Here is a 19,358-nt window from a genome sequence, read left to right as displayed (position 1 = left end):
TAGTTTTCCTTGACAAAATCTTTCACCTCTTTGGTTATATTTGTTTCTAGGTATTTTATGTTTTTGGTAGCTATTGTAAATGGGATTGCCTACTTAATTTCTTTTTCCTCTACTTCGTTTTTGATATATAGAAACACTACTGATTGTTATATATTAATTTTGTATCTTGCTTCTTTACCAAATTTGGTTATTAGTTCTAAGAGTTTTGGGGTGGAATCTGTATGATTTTCTGTATATAAGATCACGTTATCTGCAAAGTGGGATGATTTAACTTCCGCTTTTTCAGTTTGGATGCCTTTATTTTTTTTCTCTTGCATGATTGCTGTTACTAGGATTTCCCATATTATGTTGCACAGGAGTGGTGAGTGGGTATCCTTGTTGTGTTCCAGTTCTTAGAGAAGAGGCTTTCAGTTTTTCCTTGTTCAGTTGTTGACTGTGGGCTTATAATATACAGATTTTATTACAATGAGGTATGTTCTTTCTATGCCTAAGTTTTAAAGAGTATTTATCATGAGGGGAGTTTTATCAAATGCATTTTCTGCATCTGTTGCGATGATTATATGTTTTTTGTCTTTCATTCTGTTGGTGTGATATTGCATGCTAATTGATTTGTTTATGTTGAAGCGCCCTCTGCTATGCTTTAAAATCTGCTTTTCTTTAAAATTTCTGTAGACTCTTTTACCAAATGTTAAATGAGTTTAATGTTAAATAGCTCATTATAACAACTGGCAATGAGAACAAAACCCAAGTCTGCTTACTACTGTTTTGTATATACATAATTAACATGTTTGCTTGATTCTTTCTCATAGGGCTTTATTTACGGTGTGTGTATGCAATTCTTTTTTTAATATTGCCAATCAATATTTTGCTGACGCAGGCTGGTGTATCCAAACTAAATGAAGCTAAAGCTCTCGTGGATGAGTTGAACAGAAAAGCTGCGGAACAAAGTGTCTTACTTAAAACCAAGCAAGGTGAAGCAGATGCTGCCCTTCAAGAGATCACAGTATCAATGCAGGTGAGTTAAGAGAAAGCACAATGCAAATAGTAGGGAGGGCATTTATGTCTGCTTGGCAGTCGGCGGGAAAGGTAACATTTTCCCTTAGGTAGATTTAAAACGATTGCCCGTCCAAGGTGGATTGTGCTGAGAGAGTTGTGGGCTTGAGCAGGTGTGGAGAACACGGTGTTTTCCCACATTGTTGAGAACTGTAATTCAGACTTCCTGGTTGACTACATGTTGATTTCTCCAATCCTGTGTATATATATATATATATATTTTTTTTTTTTTGAGTTGGAATCTCACTCTGTTGCCCAGACTGGAGTGCCGCGGCACACTTCCGGCCACCGCAGCCTCGACCTACTGGGCTCTGGCGATCCTTCCGCTCAGCCTTCCAAGTAGCTGGAACTACAGGCGCACGCTCCCACGCCCAGCTGATTTTTTGATTTATTGTAGAGATGAGGTCTCGCCAAATTGCCCAGGCGGGTCTCGAACCCGCGGTCTCAGGCAATCCACTCACCTTGGCCTCCCATAGCGCGGGATTACAGGCTGAGCCTCTGAGCCCGGCCCCTGTTTATATTTTAAATTGGTGTGGCTCTGTCTGTAACTGATTTTCTTTGTATTCTCTGCTAGTTAAGGTGGTTTTTCCTTTCATTTTTCTTAAAATTCTCTTCTTCAGACCTTGAGAATTTTCTCTGCTTTAATATTCTCAAGATTTATAAAATGTCTGTATTGATTCTATTAAGACATCCATGATATTTTATTTTTGATCACATTTCTGTTTAGCCATTGTCTTTCTCATGTTGAACTTTTCCAAGATGGTGTCTCCGGGTTCTTTCTTTGCCAGTTGTTTGTTCACATCTCGATGCTCTCAGGATGCTCTTGTCCATCACGTTGCTTTGTGCTGCCAACTACGTGTGACTATTTGCAAACCCGTCTTTTTCATCCAACAGCCCTAACTCCTTCTTGAGAGTCAGACCCAAATGTTCAATTATCTGTTGCACATGTCTTTTTGGAAGTCCCATGGGCTTTACGATCTGAAATAGTTCCAAAACTGAACTCATTTATCTCTTTCCTCAGGCTATAGCACTACAATATAGCCAACAATACAAAACAGAACTTATAAATCATATTGTTCCCTCATCCTTTACATGGAATGAGTCATTAAATTCTGCCAGTTTTACCTTCTTTTCAAAAGTTTGTCGGTTTCTTAGCTTTTTTTTTTTTTTTTGGAGTTGGAGTCTCACTCTGTTGCCCAGACTGGAGTGCAGTGGCACACTCCCGGCCACTGCAGCCTCGACCTGTTGGGCTCCGGCAATCCTTTTGCCTTACCCTTCCAAGTAACCAGAACTACAGGTGTGCACTACCATGCCCGGCTAATTTTTGATTTATTGTAGAGACAAGGTCTCTCCAATTTCCCCGGGTGAGTCTCGAACCTGTGGGCTCAGGCAATTCACTCGCCTCGGCCTCCCAAAGTGCTGGGATTACGGGATTGCTTGGTGAAATGGTTAACATAAGGTTCTCACCAAATTCAACATTTGTTAACCATGTCACCAAGCAATCCCACTTTTGGGTTTTCAACTAAGAGAAATGAAAACAACTTGTGAATATAACCAGACACAAAAATAGACACAAAAAAATACGATGTTATTTCCTTTGTGTGAAATTATACCAACAGCCAGACTTAAATGATAGAAATCAGATGAGTGATTATCTGACCTGATAAGTAATACATCAGATATGTAATAATTTTCATACTATAAAACTTTAGCATAGTTTTTTTTCAAGACATCTTGGAACCAAGTTAATATAAATATTTAAAGCTTCCAGTCAATTCCATTGCTAAAAATATCTGTCAATTACTTTTTACTTTAAAAGAGTAATTTGAAATATGAAAAAAGTAAAAACTACATAACTGTTGATAATTGTGGTGTATAAAAGGAAAATATTCAGTATGATGTATGCCTGTGTACTCTTAGGCTGATTCATATTAGTAATTTACATTCAGTACTTAGCTACTTTTTTCCCTGAAGTGTTCTGAGAAGGAATGTTTCTAAGAATGCAGTGAATTGTATTACCTAGCACAGACCCAAAAGGAGAAGACTGTGTATGTCATAAGTTAATAATGTTGCTTAATTATAAATAGTAGATACTTCTGTTTGGTATTTCTTTTAAAAGTACTGTGTAGGGATAGATTGAATACCACCTGTGCAATGGCTAAACCTGTAATTCTAGCTTGTGGCATAAGTAAAGTACAAATTAAGTGCTGTAAAAACTCAGAGTAGAGACACCTTCCATTTGGAAGAGGCTGGTAAAAGAAGGAAAACGTGAGCTGTACTTGGGTTTTTTCAAGTGTTCAATGTGTATTATTATCATTTTAAAGTTATGAATTTCTGACTTTCTTAAACTTTATATAACAAGCATTGATTGCTTTGGTAAGTAGAAAAAAATTAAATAAAGCATAGATAACTTGTTAATAGAAAACATTAGAGTAAAATATGTTAGTAGTTTTCCAGGCATTTTGGAAGCTCTCATGTCCTAGATTTAAAATTAATATTGGAAAAACTTTTAATTAAAAATTGTTAATGTATCATGCTTTTAAGTATTGAATACCTTAAAATTGATTGGGATGCCACTTAAACATTCCTACAGGATGCTAGTGAGCAAAAAACAGAACTTGAAAGACTGAAGCACAAAATAGCAGAAGAAGTTGTTAAAATTGAAGAAAGAAAAAATAAAATTGATGATGAATTAAAAGAAGTACAGGTAAGTCAAAAAAAATTCTGAGACCCATTTATATATGTATATTTTTACCAGTTGTGTATAGGAGTTTAAACATTATTTGTGGCTCAAGTTATTTTCTAATAGTATTGTAAAATGTGGCTTTCAACCAGAATATTACTTCTAAAAGAGAAGCTGGAACGAAAGACTGCAGGGAAAGTAAGTGAATTAACAGATTAAAAATAATTTCTATTTTCCATGAGCCATGTTGTTTTAATTGTAGGGGGGGAAATGTGTTAGATAAATTAAGGCACACTTTTAAGATCCTTCCTCCAGAGTTGACTAAATTAGCCAACTAGTCCTTGAAAATGGTCATTTGTCTCAAAACTTACTAGATTTCCTAGAAATAGATCATTGCAGTTGTGGTGGCAAGAGTGTTTACTTTCTCAACTTGAACACTTTTTGTTTTGTATGATTTAAAGATTTCAATATTTTTAGGAGAGAAAATGCTAATAACTATAGTCACTTTAAATAAAATAATAATAAATATTAGATAATTTGTAAAGAGTCAATGATTTTTAAAAAATATATAATTTAAAAGTAAAAAAAATGACCTTTTTTGTCTTTTAGCCTTTAGTCAATGAAGCAAAACTAGCCGTTGGAAACATTAAACCAGAGTCTCTTTCAGAAATTCGCTCACTACGCATGCCACCTGATATAATCAGAGACATTCTGGAAGGAGTTTTAAGGTTGATGGGTATCTTTGATACATCTTGGGTGAGCATGAAAAGGTACGTTTTGAATTTGTGAAAAATGTTATTATTTCAACAATGAATGACACATTTTTTCATAGTTTTTAATATTTCTGATATTGGGCTTTATCTAAATAAATACATGGTTGTACATTTTCCTTGAAGTTTCAAGATATTCTGTGTAATCATATATCAAGATCTATATATTTCTTTCTTCCTCCCTAAGTGACTGTTAAAAGTGTCATAGAGGAGAAAAGGAATGCCTTGGAATTTTTAACAATGTCTCAATAAATTTAATAATATATTTGGACCTTACATAGTAGAGAGCACTGTGATTTTACTGTGATTTACTGATGAAGAAAGTAGCCATTATTATCTACGAGTTTTGTACTTTGGGGCCTGGAGAAAGAAAGAAAGAGACAGACACACACAAAGACACAGAGATAAGGAGACAGAGAGACCTAGAGACACAGGGAGGAAGGCAGATACACAGAGACAGAGAGGGAGACAGAGAGACATGGAGACACAAAGAAGGAGACAGAGACACAGAGAGAGGGAGACCCATGGAACCAGGCAGCTTCAGGTTCACATGATAATAGTGGGCTTAAGTTTTGTGCTGCTGTTAAGGTTCTAGTTAGGATTTGGGGGTTAGTTGTGAGTTTCTTTTGTAGCTGGAGATGGAGGAGGATGTTTAGGCTGAGAGAGCTCTTTAAAGGACCTCAGAAGGAGTCGGGAAATTTCCTTGCCTACTCTAGAGCGTGTGAATACACCATAGTTCACAAACAGGGATTTGAGCAGACCCAGATTGAGATTTTCTCATTCCCCTCTTGCTATAGTTTCTTCACAGAGCATTAGAGAGACTGTTGCATCTTTTTAGAGTTTGACTTTGTTGTCTGTGAAAAATGATGGATAATACATTAGAAGCTTAAATTTTTTAATGCTTGAATTTTTGTTAACTGATAGATTAGCAGCACTGTATACATTGTTTTGTTAAATTGATATTTTTTCAGAAGTAGCAAGTTTTATTTAACCTCACTTAAAGTAATATGCTCAAATTTCAGTTTCCTTGCAAAAAGGGGTGTAAGAGAAGACATAGCAACCTTTGATGCACGAAATATTCCAAAGGAAATAAGGGAGAGTGTTGAAGAACTTCTTTTTAAAAATAAAGCATCTTTTGATCCAAAGGTAATTTTTAACAATTATGGCATAAAGGCTCTTTTCTATACTATATAATACTCTTCTTTTTAAAATGGGATGCCTTGTCTATCAATTGTTAGGCCCTAAAAACTAAAAATGTTAAAAAGTCAGCTTACAGGTGTTGTATAGTTGAGAAGCATTCCCAGCATGATTAGGTAAATTAGAATTCAGGAGCAGGGGGAGATTTATTATCATAAGTGGTTTTTGAATCTTAATGTCTGCTGTCAATGTTAAGTACCCAACTTATCTTTTTTTTTTTTGAGTCAGAGTCTCACTCCATTACCCAGGCTAGAGTGCAGTGGCACGCTCACAGCCACCCCAGCATTGACTTGCTGGGCTCCTTCCTCCTCACCCTTCCGAGTAGCTGGAACTACAGGTGTGTGCTACCCCGCCTGGCTAATTTTTTATTTATTATAGAAACGAGGTCTCACCAAGTTGCCCAGGCTGTTCTCAAACCCGTGGGCTCAGGCAGTCTACTCGCCTTGGCCTCCCAAAGTGTGCTGTGATTACAGGCTTGAGCCACTGTGCCTGGCCTTTTTACTTTCCTAGTATGCTTTTTTTTTTTTTTCCTATATTCTTGTTATATAATAATAGATATCCGTGTTAGGATATTTGTATCTTATTTTAGTGAACACTTTAAATTTCATGATTGTGGTATTTTTTAAACATCCCTTATTCAAAATGTTGTGTACATTTTCTTTGACACTAATTACAATGTTTTTGAAATTACTCTTATAAAGATGTATAGAAGAAAAAGAATTGCTGCTTGAACATTGTTGTGGATGGCACATGTGTTCATCATAAATGTGATTAATAGAGTAGTCATGTCGATAAATCATCTTTATTTTAAAGATTCTATGTGGTTTAAAAAGATTTATTTTTAAGTAAGAAGTAGAGTTCATGTATACTTCACTCAACCAAAATAGCAGTTCACTGCGTTTTTGTTTTAGCTGCACACCCAAAACTTCATTATTTTGGTCTAGTTACTAAATACATGCTCAAATAAAATGTATTAGAATTAACTTGCTTTTATTTGAAGTGAGGTCAGAATGCTGGATAACTCCTGCTGGTTCTTTCAGAATGCCAAGCGTGCCAGTATTGCAGCTGCACCTTTGGCCGCTTGGGTTAAAGCCAATGTCCAGTATTCCCATGTCTTGGAACGAATTCAGCCTCTGGAAACTGAACAAGCAGGCTTAGAATCGTAAGTGAACCACACAACATTAACAATTCTAGCCTTTATTTATTTTCATCAATTTGATGAGGTGGTTATATTACTAGTATTTATTTATTGCCCTGTTCTAAAAAGGCAGCTAATGATATTAAAACATATCAAATGAGTCAATTAAATGCAAATTAAACATTAAGTAGATTTTAAAAAGTCATGAGAAGGAGATGGGTAGCACAACCAACTCATTTTTCTTTACCATTATGGTTTGCTGGAAGAATAAGTCAGTAGAAGTTCCTTTAGAAAGAGCCTGAGATTTGTGAGCAATCACATGAAAGTACAAAAAGCATGTTTTGGAAATTTAGGGCTCTCATATTTGTTTACACCTTCTGAGTCCCAAGAAGGATTTAGGATATGTTTTAAAATATTGTCAGGCAGGTAGGGGAAGATTTAAACTTCTACTGTTGGAGACTAAAGTTTCAATTTGTTATCATTACCAGGTCAGCATTATGTACGTATTATCACTTTTGCTCTAAATGCAGTCCAAGAGGTTTGTTAAGTGCTTTATTGTTTGATTTTTGACATTGCCTACTAATTTCCTCTGTAGGAAAATGTATTTATCTTATTTCCTTTCCTTTCTTGTATGCTTTTTTGCTATTCGAAATAGTAATAATAACTGCCTCGTTTTTTCATTTGATTTTTTTGTTTGTTTACATGTTACAAATCTATCCACAGTCCCTGGCAGAACCCTAAAACATATTCACTAACCTTTATGTTCTATTTTTAAAAATGTTTTTAGCATTATTCTTCCTAGAACCTTTTGTTCTGGGTTAGTTCTTCCTTTGGCCTGCTATTGTCTTAGGATTTCTGTTCACCGTTGTTCTGGGTATTACCTTTGTCTCTTTGCTTTTTATTATGAATTCCTTTCTCTTTCTTAGTTTAGTTTCTCAGTTTTTAGCAACACATCCTTCACAGTAGCTTCCTAAGAAAGAGTGTCTGGAATGGAAACTATTTTGAATCCTGTGTGTCTAAAATATCCATATTATACTATCATATATGACCAATAACTGGGCTGTATTTAGAATACTAAGCTAAAGACTGGGCACAATCGGTGGCTCAGCCTGTAATCCCAGCACTTTGGGAGGCTGAGGCAAGTAGATTGCCTGAGCCTGCAGGTTTGAGACCTGCCTGGGCAGCTTGGCGACACCTCGTCTCTACAATAAAATCAAAAATTAGCTGGGCGCGGTAGTGTGTGCCTGTAGTTCCGGCTACTTGGAAGGCTGAGGTGGAAGAATTGCTGGAGCCCAGCTGGTCGATGGTGGGGTGACTATGAGTATGCCACTGCACTCCAGCCTGGGCGATAGAGTGAGATGCTAACTTAAAAAAAAAAAAGAATACTGAGCTAGAAATAGTTTTGGTACACAGTTTTGAAGGCCTTATTCTGTTGCAGTGATTCTCAGAATTTGGTCCCTGGACCAGCGGCAGCATTATCATCACCTTGAAACTTGTTAAAGTTCAGACTTTTGAACTCCACCCAGACTTACTGACTCAGAGTCAGCTATGGGGGTCTTGGGGGGCCAAGACCTTGAAGTCTGTGTTTTGACAACCCCTCCAGGTGATTTTGGTACACCTGAATTTTAGAACCCCTGCTCTGCCCTCTTATAGAGTTGTGTTGCTCCTGAAAAGTCGAGTGCTGTATTGATTCCCAGTGTTTTGTATGTTACTCATTTTTTTTTCCTCTTTAGAAGTGTTTAGGGTCTTTGTTTCTGGCATTGTGAAATTTTACAAATCTTTATGATGGGTACTCATTGTCCACTTTGTTTAGAAATTCATGTGTGTCAATTATGGGAAAGTTTATTGCATTATTCCTTAGATAATCTCCTTCTGTACCTCTGTATTATTTGGAATAATTTTGGCTGTGGATTAGTAAAATTGCTATTCAAAATCCCTTTAGAAATAAAGCAGTGTATTCCAAACAGCAAGTCCCAAAGTTGGTTGGTTCCAGGATGATTAATTTTGTACCTCTTTCTTTACTTCTGACATTCTCAATTTTTCTGTAAGTTAACAAGATGGACACAAGATGGCTGCTTAAGTTTTATTTAGACAAAAACAATATGTAGTTGAAAGAAAGGATGATTTCTTTTCTATGAACCTTTTTTAAAGGATGCACCTCTTTTTAAAAACAAGGAAATCTTTCTGAGAAAACTCCCAGCATATATTCCCTCACCTTGCTTTTTACTTACTTGTCATGGTTAGAACAGTCAGTATCTGCCTGGCCTAGGTGAGGGAGTGGTGCATACCAGAACAAATCTGAGGATGTAGCGTATCCTAAAAAAAGAAAATGGTTCTGCGTAAGCATATGGAAATGTTACCTTCATTTTCTTTATCTGGAACTTGTGTTAGTCTTTTATTAGAATGATTGGACTAATCTTCCGATATATTCTTATATCTTCTCAAATAATTTCAGGACTCTGCTACCAATGACAGTACCTTTCTGCAAAATGAAAAAGGTATCCCTCTGGAAAGAAATGCCAAGTGTTTATGCAATTCACAAGTACCTAGCATTGCACAGCAGCCCTGCTTAGTTTCTGTGTCTTTTGTCTTTTGTTTTAATTTCTCAGATATATTTTCCTACCATTATAATATTTTATTTATCTTTATTTGCTTATTTTTTCCTTATTTTTAAGACAGTGTCTCACTCTGTTGCCCAGGCTGGAGTGCAGTGACCCTGTCATAGCCCACTGCATCCTCCAGGGCTCAGGTGATCCTTCCTCCTAAGCCTCTCAAATAGCTGGGACTAGAGGTATGTACCCCCATGCCTAGCTAATTTAAAAATTTTTTTTTTTTTTGTAGAGATGGGCCTCGCCATGTTGTCCAGACTGGTTTCGAAGTGCTGGCCTCAAGTGAATCCTCTGCCTTGTTCTTCCAAGGTTCTGGGATAACAGGCATGAGTCAGTGCACCTGACCCTGTTTTTGCTATTATACTTGTAATTTCCACAGTTCCATTATTTTATTGAATTTTATGTTTTTTAAAAAATAGCATTGGCCAGCACTTTGGGAGACTGAGACAAGGTGAGAGGATTGCTGGAGTCCAGGGGTTTGAGACAAGCTGGACAACATAGTGAGACCTCATCTCTACAAACAAACAAAAAGAATTAGCGAGGCCTGGTAGTGTGTGCCTGTAGTCCCTGCCACTCAGAAGGCTGAGGCGGAAGGACCACCTGAGTCCTGGAGGTTGAGGCTGCAGTGAGTCATGATTGTGCCTCTGAGCCATGGTTGTGCCACTGCACTCTAGCACTCAGAGTGCGACCCCTACTAAAAAAAAAATAGTATCATCTTGCTTCTTACATAAAATGTGTTTTCTATCTCCCTGAGGGTAGCCTTAAATTTTGCTTTTGTTCCTGGCCTTGATGATTCTCTTTTGTTTCCCCTTCCGGATTTATTTGTTTTGGTCTATTTCAGGTTAGGAAGTGTTCTTGACCTTTCTGGTCCCTGGTTGTCTGTTAGGAATTCATTGTGAAGTGTTGGAAATCGGGCTGGAAACTCTGTGCGTGTGGCCTGAGTTCCTTGGCTGCTAAGCTTTACTGTAGGCGTCCAAGAGTGGGCATGGCCATTTGATGGGAACCCTTAACATTTGTAGCATTTTTAGGGAGAGCTGGTCAGTCCTTTTTCTCTAAAAGAATTCTTGCATCTTTTGCATAGGCTGTGGGTGGGGAAGACGTAAGCTAGACTCCCTGCGTTCTGGGTTGGGTAGTTCATTGCAGTGGAGTAGGCACTCTGAGATCAACTCTGTGGTATCAGCTCTTCAACAAGTCTCCATATTTAGCTTTATTGCTGCCTTCCGCGGTACCTGTTGCCTGTATTTCCTGTGTATTTTGGAATTCTGCTGCTTTTGGCTCCTTTTCCTGCTGGCATTTAGCCTTGGCCTTTGTGTTCTGGTATGTCAGTTGTTACTTTTCAAAATTTTATTTAATTTCTCCTTTATCATATTTTTTCCTTCTTCTCTTTGTCTTTCTATGTATGTTATCTTTTTTATTCCCTTGTTTTCATTTTAGTAGGGTTTTAGAAAGGCTAAAAGGCAATTGAATATGTGTAGTTCAGCATTTATTATCCAGAAATCTACATGTACAATTTTTTTTTTTTTTAAATATGGATTCCTAGAAGTGGTATAGTTGGGTCAAAGAATACACTTTTAATTTTAGCATTGCTTTTCAAATTGAATTCTAGGCAAAGGTGTTATAGTATGGAATTACTGATGTGTTGATTGTCATATATTTATGCAAGTATACAATTTAAAGTGCTACTACTGCTGTTTGTTGATATCTGAAATGGAATGACTTTTATGATGTTGAGTTATATTTTAGGAATTTGAAAAAAACTGAAGACAGAAAAAGGAAACTAGAGGAGCTTCTTAATTCTGTTGGTCAAAGGGTATCAGAACTCAAAGAAAAGTAAGTTAAGTTTTGAAATGTATTTTGGATATTTGAAACATACACCTAAATTTATTTTGAATTTTGAAAACCTTAGTTGTAGTCAATATTGTAACATCTTTTTATAATTTATGACCCTAAATTTGGGAAAAGTATAAGATAATATAGAGGGTGCTCATTTTTAAAGAACATTTTTGATAAAAATAAAAATCTTTTAAGTCCCCATTTGTATAGCAATCACTATACATATTTTCGAACACTGGTGAGAAAATTGAGCAAAAATAATTTAATGTAATGAATTAATGCTAGGAGTGTTTACATTTGATAGTTTGGTTTTTCTTATTTGACTTTAAGATTTAAGACTGTTGTGTCAGATGATTCTATGGAACCACTTATTCTATAACTTTTTAAAGAGTATATTATCATGTTAAAAAATGTCTTCTCCTTTAACTTTTCTCTGCTTGATGTCAGAAATCAAATTTCTTAATGCAAATATTATACTCAAGGATCGTTTATGAGTATGACTAGTCTTTTTCTTTTTGAGAGCAGGATTTCTTGAGAGAACAGAAAATCTCCCACAGTGGGAGGGGACCCAAAAGGGTTACTTACCCATGATTAGCCTTAAATGTATCTCTAGGTACTTGCTATTTAGCTAATTCTCAAATATTATCGAGTAATTAGCATATTCTAGTAATGATTTGACTCCATTTATTGGTCACTTGTGTTAGGTGTTATACTGGGCACTTTATATGTTTATCTCTTTAATCCTTAAGACAATAATGAGAGGGAAATATTATTCTTTTGGCAGATTAGAAAGCATAAAATTAGACAGCATAAAATTGCCTAAAGTTGTACAGCTAGTCAATAACTAAGCCAAGTTAGATTTGTCTAATTCCATAAAGTTTCTGTTCTTAGCCACCACAGCATAGTTTGGGAGGATTACTATAAGAACTTTTGGAAGTAGCTTTTAATTTTAAGTAAAACAGTGGCATTTTCCATTACATAGCCATTTTTGAGAATGAATTATTATTGGTCACCATGCTGCTACTTGTCATGTTCCTTCATTAATGTTTGCTTGACTTTAGGCTGTGAGTCTTATTTTCTTGTGTCTAACAAAGAATAGGGGAATTGAAAAATAGGCATTATCTATCAATTTTTAAATTCAAAGTTGATAAAGTTAAGGAGATGTTTGCCATTTGTAATATAAGCTGTACAGAAATATGCACTGATTTAATTCAACAAATATCTACCGCAAAAGTATGTTCTACCTTGAGTTCATAGGATGCAGCTTGTGTTTCTAGGTCCTAGAGCTGAACATTCAGCGGAACTTCCTGAGAGGATCAAAGTGTTCTGTGATCTGCGCTGTCCCGTGCGGTGGCCAAGAGCCACACGTGGCTGCTGAGCACTTGCAGTGTGTGTGGGATGACCGAGGGGCTGAACTTTACCTTCTGTTTATCTTGAGTTAAATAACCAGAAAGTGGCTGGTGGCTGCCATTCTGGACAGCTCATTTCCAGAGTCTGACATTGAGGGGACGGCGAAAGGAGGCCCTTAGAGATGCAGTGAAATACGCTATAAAGTACTTGAGACTTAATGCCAGGCACAGCTGTGTATGACTTTTAGACCCCTACTCATTATTGGTGTGACCTTGTACAGTAATCTCTTGAGATCTAAGTTTCCATACTTATAGCATAAGATTTATGATACTTATTTTGAACTGCTGTTTTGAGATTTAAATGGCATGCTGTTTTTTGGATGCTTGGCACAGTCCTGGGCATAGTATAAGCACTTCCATATTTGTTGAATGACTGAGTCATATGTGTAGAGTGTTACTATTTTATTTAATAAAATAATAAAATTGTACATGTATTTTCGAAGGAAAATAATTTTAAAAGAGAGTTACAGACTTTGGTGAATGAACATATAGGGAGATGTATAAAATAAACTATCTTTGAGGTGAATTTTGAAATTCGATTTATATTTTTGGTGGTAGATGTTTGAGGAGGTTGGACTGTGGCTTGGGGGGGCGGTTAAGAAAGTATTTGGCAAATGGAACACCCGAAAAACACAGCAGATAAAGAATAGGATATTTACTACCAGTGTAATTCTTCTGATGTTGGCCTATAGTTTTGCTGGACTGGAATAGGATCAAATAAAACTAGAAAGATAGATGGGAAGCCAGTCTTGGTGGCTCAGCCTGTAATCCCGTGCCTTGGGAGGCTGAGGTGAGTGAATTGCCTGAGCCCACGGGTCTGAGACCCACCTGGGCAACTTGGTGAGACCTCATCTCTACAATAAATGAAAAAATTAGCTGGGCATGGTAGCACACACCTGTAGTTCCAGCTGCTTGGAAGGCTGAGGTGGAAGGATGGCTGGAGCCCAGCAGGTCGAGGCTGTGGTGGCCGGGAGCGGCCACTGCAGTCCAGTCTGGGTGACGGAGTGAGACTCAACTCAAAAAAACAAAAAGAAAAGAACAATAGATGGGATCAAGCTAAGGACAGGGCCTTGAATACCAAATTTGCAAATAATGTCGTAGGGCATAGAGGCCCTGTCAAGTTTGCTGAGGAATGGAATGCTACAATTTAAATGTATATCCTGATATATTTTTCTATTCTATTATTGATATTTTACACATGAATATTATCAGTTTTATCATTAATTAAATTCTGGCATAAAAGTTTACATTATTACATAATGGTAATTTTATTAAATCTCAATTAAGTCCCTTTTGCTTTTAATCAAAATTTAATGTTTTCATAGATTCCAGAGCAGGACTTCAGAAGCTGCCAAACTTGAAGCTGAAGTCAGCAAAGCACAAGAAACAATCAAAGCTGCAGAAGTCTTAATCAATCAGCTTGATAGGGAGCACAAGAGGTGGAATGCACAGGTTTGTTTGAGGAGGAATCATAAGGAATCTTCCTGTAAATCACAGTAAACCTGTAATGTAATGCACTTATTAAAAAGTGGAGAAAAATTTTTGAATTTACAAATGATCTAGATATAAATACTTATTACGTGAATTAATCTTTAAACAGAGTATCTCTATACAAATGGGTGTTAGGCAAAACAGCGTCTTCGTCTTTTAGTTCCCCGTGTTATTGAGAGGAAGGGCAGGGCAAAAATGAGTTGATGGAAAACTTAGTATTCCGTAGTGACTTTTTAAAAATTTGCCTTTACCAGAACCATAATTTCAGGATTTGACATTGTTAGCTATTTATTTTTTTCTTGAAACACATTATTTTTGACTTTGTTAGTCTTGCATTTTGCTTTTTTCTTTCTTTGTTTCTTTATATTTACTTGTTTATTTTTTTGAGCAGGAGTCTCATTCTGGCTCCCAGTCTGGAGGAGTGTAGTGGCACAATCACAGCTCACGAGAGCCTCAGCCTCCTGGGCTCAGGCCATCTTTTTGCTTCAGCCTCCTGACTAGCCGGAACTATAGGCATGCACTACTACGCCCAGCAAATTTTTTTTATTTTGGATGGGGTTGCACGGTGTTGTCCAGGATGGTCTTGAACTCCCGGGCTCAAGCAGTCCTCCTGCCGTGGCCTCCTGACGTGCTAGGATTACAGGCATAAAACACTGCACCCAGCTGTTGGTTTCTTTAATCAGATTCCTTTCCTCACTTGATCCTCCTCTCCGGTTCACCCAGTGACATTGATTGTTCTTGTTACTCCCTTCCTCAGCAACATTTTTGCAGCTATCTTGGTGTTACTTCATCTATTCTTTTTAATTTTTTTTTTATTTTAAAAATATGGAGCTGGGCTCGGTGGCTTAGCCTGTAATCCCGCGCCTTTGGGAGACTGAGGTGAGTGGATTGCCTGAGCCCGCGGGTTCGAGACCTGCCTGGGCAGCGAGACCTCATCTCTACAATAGATCAAAAAACCAGCCGGGCGTGGTAGCGCACGCCTGTAATTCCGGCTACTTGGAAGGCTGAGGCGGAAGGATCGCCAGAGCCCGGCAGGTCGAGACTGCTGATTCTACTGGTACATTCAAAGCAAGGGGTTATTACTTTAAAGCAATATATGAAATTTTTTCCCTCAGTCAGAACTATAATGCTATCATTTTCTTTCATGTTTGAACATATTCATACACGTCCCTGTTTCTCCCTCTTTTTTCCAGGTTGCAGAGATAACAGAGGAATTAGCAACTCTTCCTAAAAGAGCTCAACTTGCTGCTGCGTTTATTACCTATCTTTCTGCTGCGTCTGAGTCGCTGAGAAAGACGTGTTTGGAGGAGTGGACCAAGTCAGCTGGTCTTGAAAGTTTGTATTGGGTTACTCATGAACTTGACATTGAAATTTGGTAATACGCCTTTGGACTTCTGCTTTTTTTCAGTGGGAGCTTTTTTTGTAGGTTAAAAAACTACCAAAGCTACTTTCAAACTTGCTGAATTCTGCAGATGTTCTGGGAATTGTTTTGTTATTATGATTCTTTTAGTTTTAAATGAGTGTAAAAACTGAGTTGCTTTGATATTGCATGAATGTAGTTAAACATGATATTACTTTTATTTTTTACAATAATTTTATATCATGAGATGTTGAAACTTCAAAACTTCTTGTGATGTTAGTGATTTCCATAAAATTATTTATAATTGTGAAACATTCACTCAACAAAAGAAATGATTTAACTGAGTCTCATTCCCTTGCATTTTTTCTTTTCTTTTTTTTAAGCTTTCTTCCTCTTGAGTTTGGGTACTAAGTGGAAGACTGGACTTCAAAATAAGTTTGTCATAGGACTTTTATTTCAGTATCGTTTGAATGATTTATTCTCGTCCCCTCATCAAGTACAAGAGGCAGTGAAGTATTATGAATATTTTTAACGTTTCAGGATTTGATCTGAGGAGATTTCTTTGTACTGAAAGTGAACAGTTAATTTGGAAAAGTGAAGGCCTACCATCAGATGATCTTTCTATAGAAAATGCTCTCGTTATCTTACAGGTAATTAGTTTATTTTAATTTTCTTATTAAAATTGTTTTCAGGCATGTTGCAGGAATTGTATTCTTCACCTTTTTATTCTCTCCCAGTAATCCTTTTTTCAATTACATAAAAGTGAAACTGTTTTGCTAATGAAAATACATTTATGATTCAGTTCATGAATATAAAATTTTCAGCATAATTTATTTTTAATTTTAATATGAAAGTACAATAGTGGCATTATTTTGATGGCAAAATGTTCTAAATTAAACTTCCTAATAGTAATAGAAATATTTTAGGGATACCTGATTGATTTGGTTGTATAGTTTTCTTCGTCTAGAGTCTATGACTTCATAAACTGTAGTTTTATCTTATTTTGCCAAATAAAATTATACATAGTAAATCTTTGGGTTAGAGATGCTGATGTGCATCACATTTCAGAAAATTATTCTTTTACATCGTGTATATTTTCCAGAAGTCATTGTTTAAAGTTGAAAATATCATTACTTTATTGGCAGCGAATGTGAAAACCAAATTCAATACCATGTACACAAGCAAGTCATTACTTTGAATAAAGTTTGATTTTTACCATTAATTGGGTTTTCCTTTTTGATACAAAACTTGGAAGATAATTTTCAGTCCTGGATCATACGAATTTTTTTTTGTTCTTTCTCTCAAGAGCTTCTACTTCATAATGTTAGCATTCTCTCTGCTCTCCCCGCCTCATACAGTTTGCTTATTCTACAACTAAAGAGGCTTGAAAAATGGATGAGCATTAGCTGCTGCTTTTTAAGTAGCATAAGCTGTATTATTTCTTATTTGTTTTGAGTTGGAGTCTCACTCTGTCACCCAGACTGGAGTGCAGAGGCCACTCCCGGCCACCGCAGCCTCAACCTGCTGGGCTCCGGCGATCCTTCCGCCTCAACCTTCCAAGTCGCTGGAACTACAGGCATGCGCTACCACACCCGGCTAATTTTTTGATTTATTGTAGAGATGAGATCTCGCCAAGTTGCCCAGTTAGGTCTCGAACCCATGGGCTCAGGCAGTCTACTCACCTCAGCCTCCCAAGGCGCAGGATTACAGGCTGAGCCACCAAGCCCGGCTATAAGCTATATTATAAGATTCATACTTTGGGTACTGTTCATTCCTGGATAATTTGTTCTGTTTTATTAGACCTGTTAATCAACAGACTACAAACATTGGCTCATTATAGTAGTGTCTTACCAGTAGAGGAGTGGTTGATCACAAAGGGAACAGTTGTGCTTTCTTTTAACTTGATTAGGCCTGGATTTTTAATTTATAATACTTTAAAAATAGTTTTTGTCATTGTTTTCACACTGGAATCACAAATCTGGAACTTTACATGTGTATGTAACTAAATTTCTTGCATTATAACAAATTTTTTTTTTTTTTTGAATTGGAGTCTCACTCTGTCGCCCAGACTGGAGTGCAGTGGCGGCTCCCGGCCACCGCAGCCTCGACCTGCTGGGCTCCGGCGATCCTTCCGCCCCAGCCTTCCATAGCTGGAACTACAGACGTGCGCTACCACGCCCGGCTGATTTTTTTTATTTATTGTAGAGATGAGGTCTTGCCAAGTTGCCCAGGCAGGTCTCAAACCCGCGGGCTCAGGCAATCCATTCACCGCAGCCTCCCAAGGCGCAGGATTACAGGCTGAGCCACGGAGCCCAGCTGCATTATAACAAATTATGTGCTTTTTATTATATTTGTTATTCCTTCCCCAGAGTTTCATCATAACTCTTTCATCCTGTTTCAGTAATCCAAGGAGGCAACTTATTGCAGATTTTTTTTAAAATGCCAGTAAAGAATCCTTTTTTTTTTCCTTAAGAAACTAGGGGAGTGCTGGGCGTGGTAACACGTGCCTAGTTTTGTCTACTTGGAAGGCTGAGGCAGAAGGAATGCCTGAGCCCAGAAAGTCAGTACTGGGGTGACTGTGAGTGAGCCACTGCACTCCAGCCTGGGTGACGAAGTGGGAACCAACTCAAAAAAAAAAAAAAAAAAGGAATCTAGGGGATAAGGCTTTAGAAAAAAATATATTTACTAGAATAGCTTTTTATTTTTTACTGATATTAATTGAAAATGCTTAATTTTGTGTTCTGAATTGCCTTTCACAGTGAATGTGGGAAAATTGTTTTTGAAAGTAATTTTAATGATAAGCTTTGATCTGCTTTGTATTTAATATTGCCAAGTTCTATTTAGATACCTACATGGACTCATGGGACAACACAAAAACCGCTGGAAAAATTTGTTAGGGTAGTATTTTGTTGAAAAGGATATGGCATTAGAGTCAACACTGCATTTCAATTCTAAGGTTGACTAGGCTTAAAATAAGTTGTAGTTAAGGGTTTGGTTGACTAGCGCATGTCTGTACCATCCACACACTAACATCACTCTGTGCTATATGTGAAATTAAATCTCTTAATCTATACTAGCTGGACGTCTGGAAAGTGTTTTCTGAGAAAAGATGACTAGGCATGATAAAGAAGATGCATTTTTGATTCAGAAAATATCAAATCTCCTCATTAACTTGGCTGAAGTTTTTCTGAGAGTCTCCCTCTCAGTGTAGGAGGCTTTTCCCGAGGCTTCTGGTCACAGTTTTATCGTTGCCAAGGAAAGACTTTTGTTAGTCTGACAAAGGTGCTTGCAATTCTCATATTTGGGTGAAGCTAACTAATTGAAGTACATGTGTTACCTTGAGTGGACATAGTCAAATCCTTATCTCCCTTTGGCCTTTAAATCAGGCTTAGTTTTGTAACCTTAACAGAAAACTCATATGACTTATGTCTCTGGGGAGCAGGGAAAAATTAGGCCACAGTGATCACATATCCTGAGTTGCTTAGGCTATGGTTTATACTTGTCCTGATGTAATTATTAATAGTTTTCCTTGCACTTTCAAAAGTATCCTGGTTTGGGTGATAAATTGTATGATCTTTTTTTTTTTGGAGTTGGAGTCTCACTCTGTCACCCAGACTGGAGTGCAATGGCCGCTCCCGGCCACCGCAGCTGCGACCTACTGGGCTCCGGCGATCCTTCCACCTCAGCCTTCCAAGTAGCCGGAATTACAGGCATGCGCTTTCACGCCCGGCTGATTTTTTGATTTATTGTAGAGATGAGGTCTCGCTGCCCAGGCAGTCTCGAACCCGTGGGCTCAGGCAATCCACTCACCTCAG

At 37.3% G+C, this 19,358-nt stretch overlaps 1 protein-coding gene across 1 annotated transcript in view; it reads left to right on the top strand.

Moving 5' to 3' along the window:
- The window catches only part of DYNC2H1 (dynein cytoplasmic 2 heavy chain 1), a gene marked incomplete at its 3' end in the record, with an annotated part of 198,461 nt that overhangs the window by 115,429 nt on the left and 63,674 nt on the right, over positions 1–19,358 (top strand). Inside the window, exons 55-63 of the mRNA XM_008058276.2 lie at positions 878–1,015; positions 3,647–3,760; positions 4,346–4,506; positions 5,529–5,652; positions 6,744–6,865; positions 11,194–11,280; positions 14,018–14,144; positions 15,377–15,518; positions 16,084–16,193. Coding sequence (XP_008056467.1) covers positions 878–1,015; positions 3,647–3,760; positions 4,346–4,506; positions 5,529–5,652; positions 6,744–6,865; positions 11,194–11,280; positions 14,018–14,144; positions 15,377–15,518; positions 16,084–16,193 — 1,125 coding nt within the window. The remainder of the gene's footprint in view (positions 1–877; positions 1,016–3,646; positions 3,761–4,345; positions 4,507–5,528; positions 5,653–6,743; positions 6,866–11,193; positions 11,281–14,017; positions 14,145–15,376; positions 15,519–16,083; positions 16,194–19,358) is intronic.

The sequence above is a fragment of the Carlito syrichta genome, unplaced genomic scaffold (genome assembly GCF_000164805.1).
Source record: "Carlito syrichta isolate Samal-C Ts95f unplaced genomic scaffold, Tarsius_syrichta-2.0.1 Scaffold303273, whole genome shotgun sequence".
NCBI lineage: Eukaryota > Metazoa > Chordata > Mammalia > Primates > Tarsiidae > Carlito > Carlito syrichta.
This window is presented reverse-complemented; position numbering and strand designations above follow the sequence as displayed.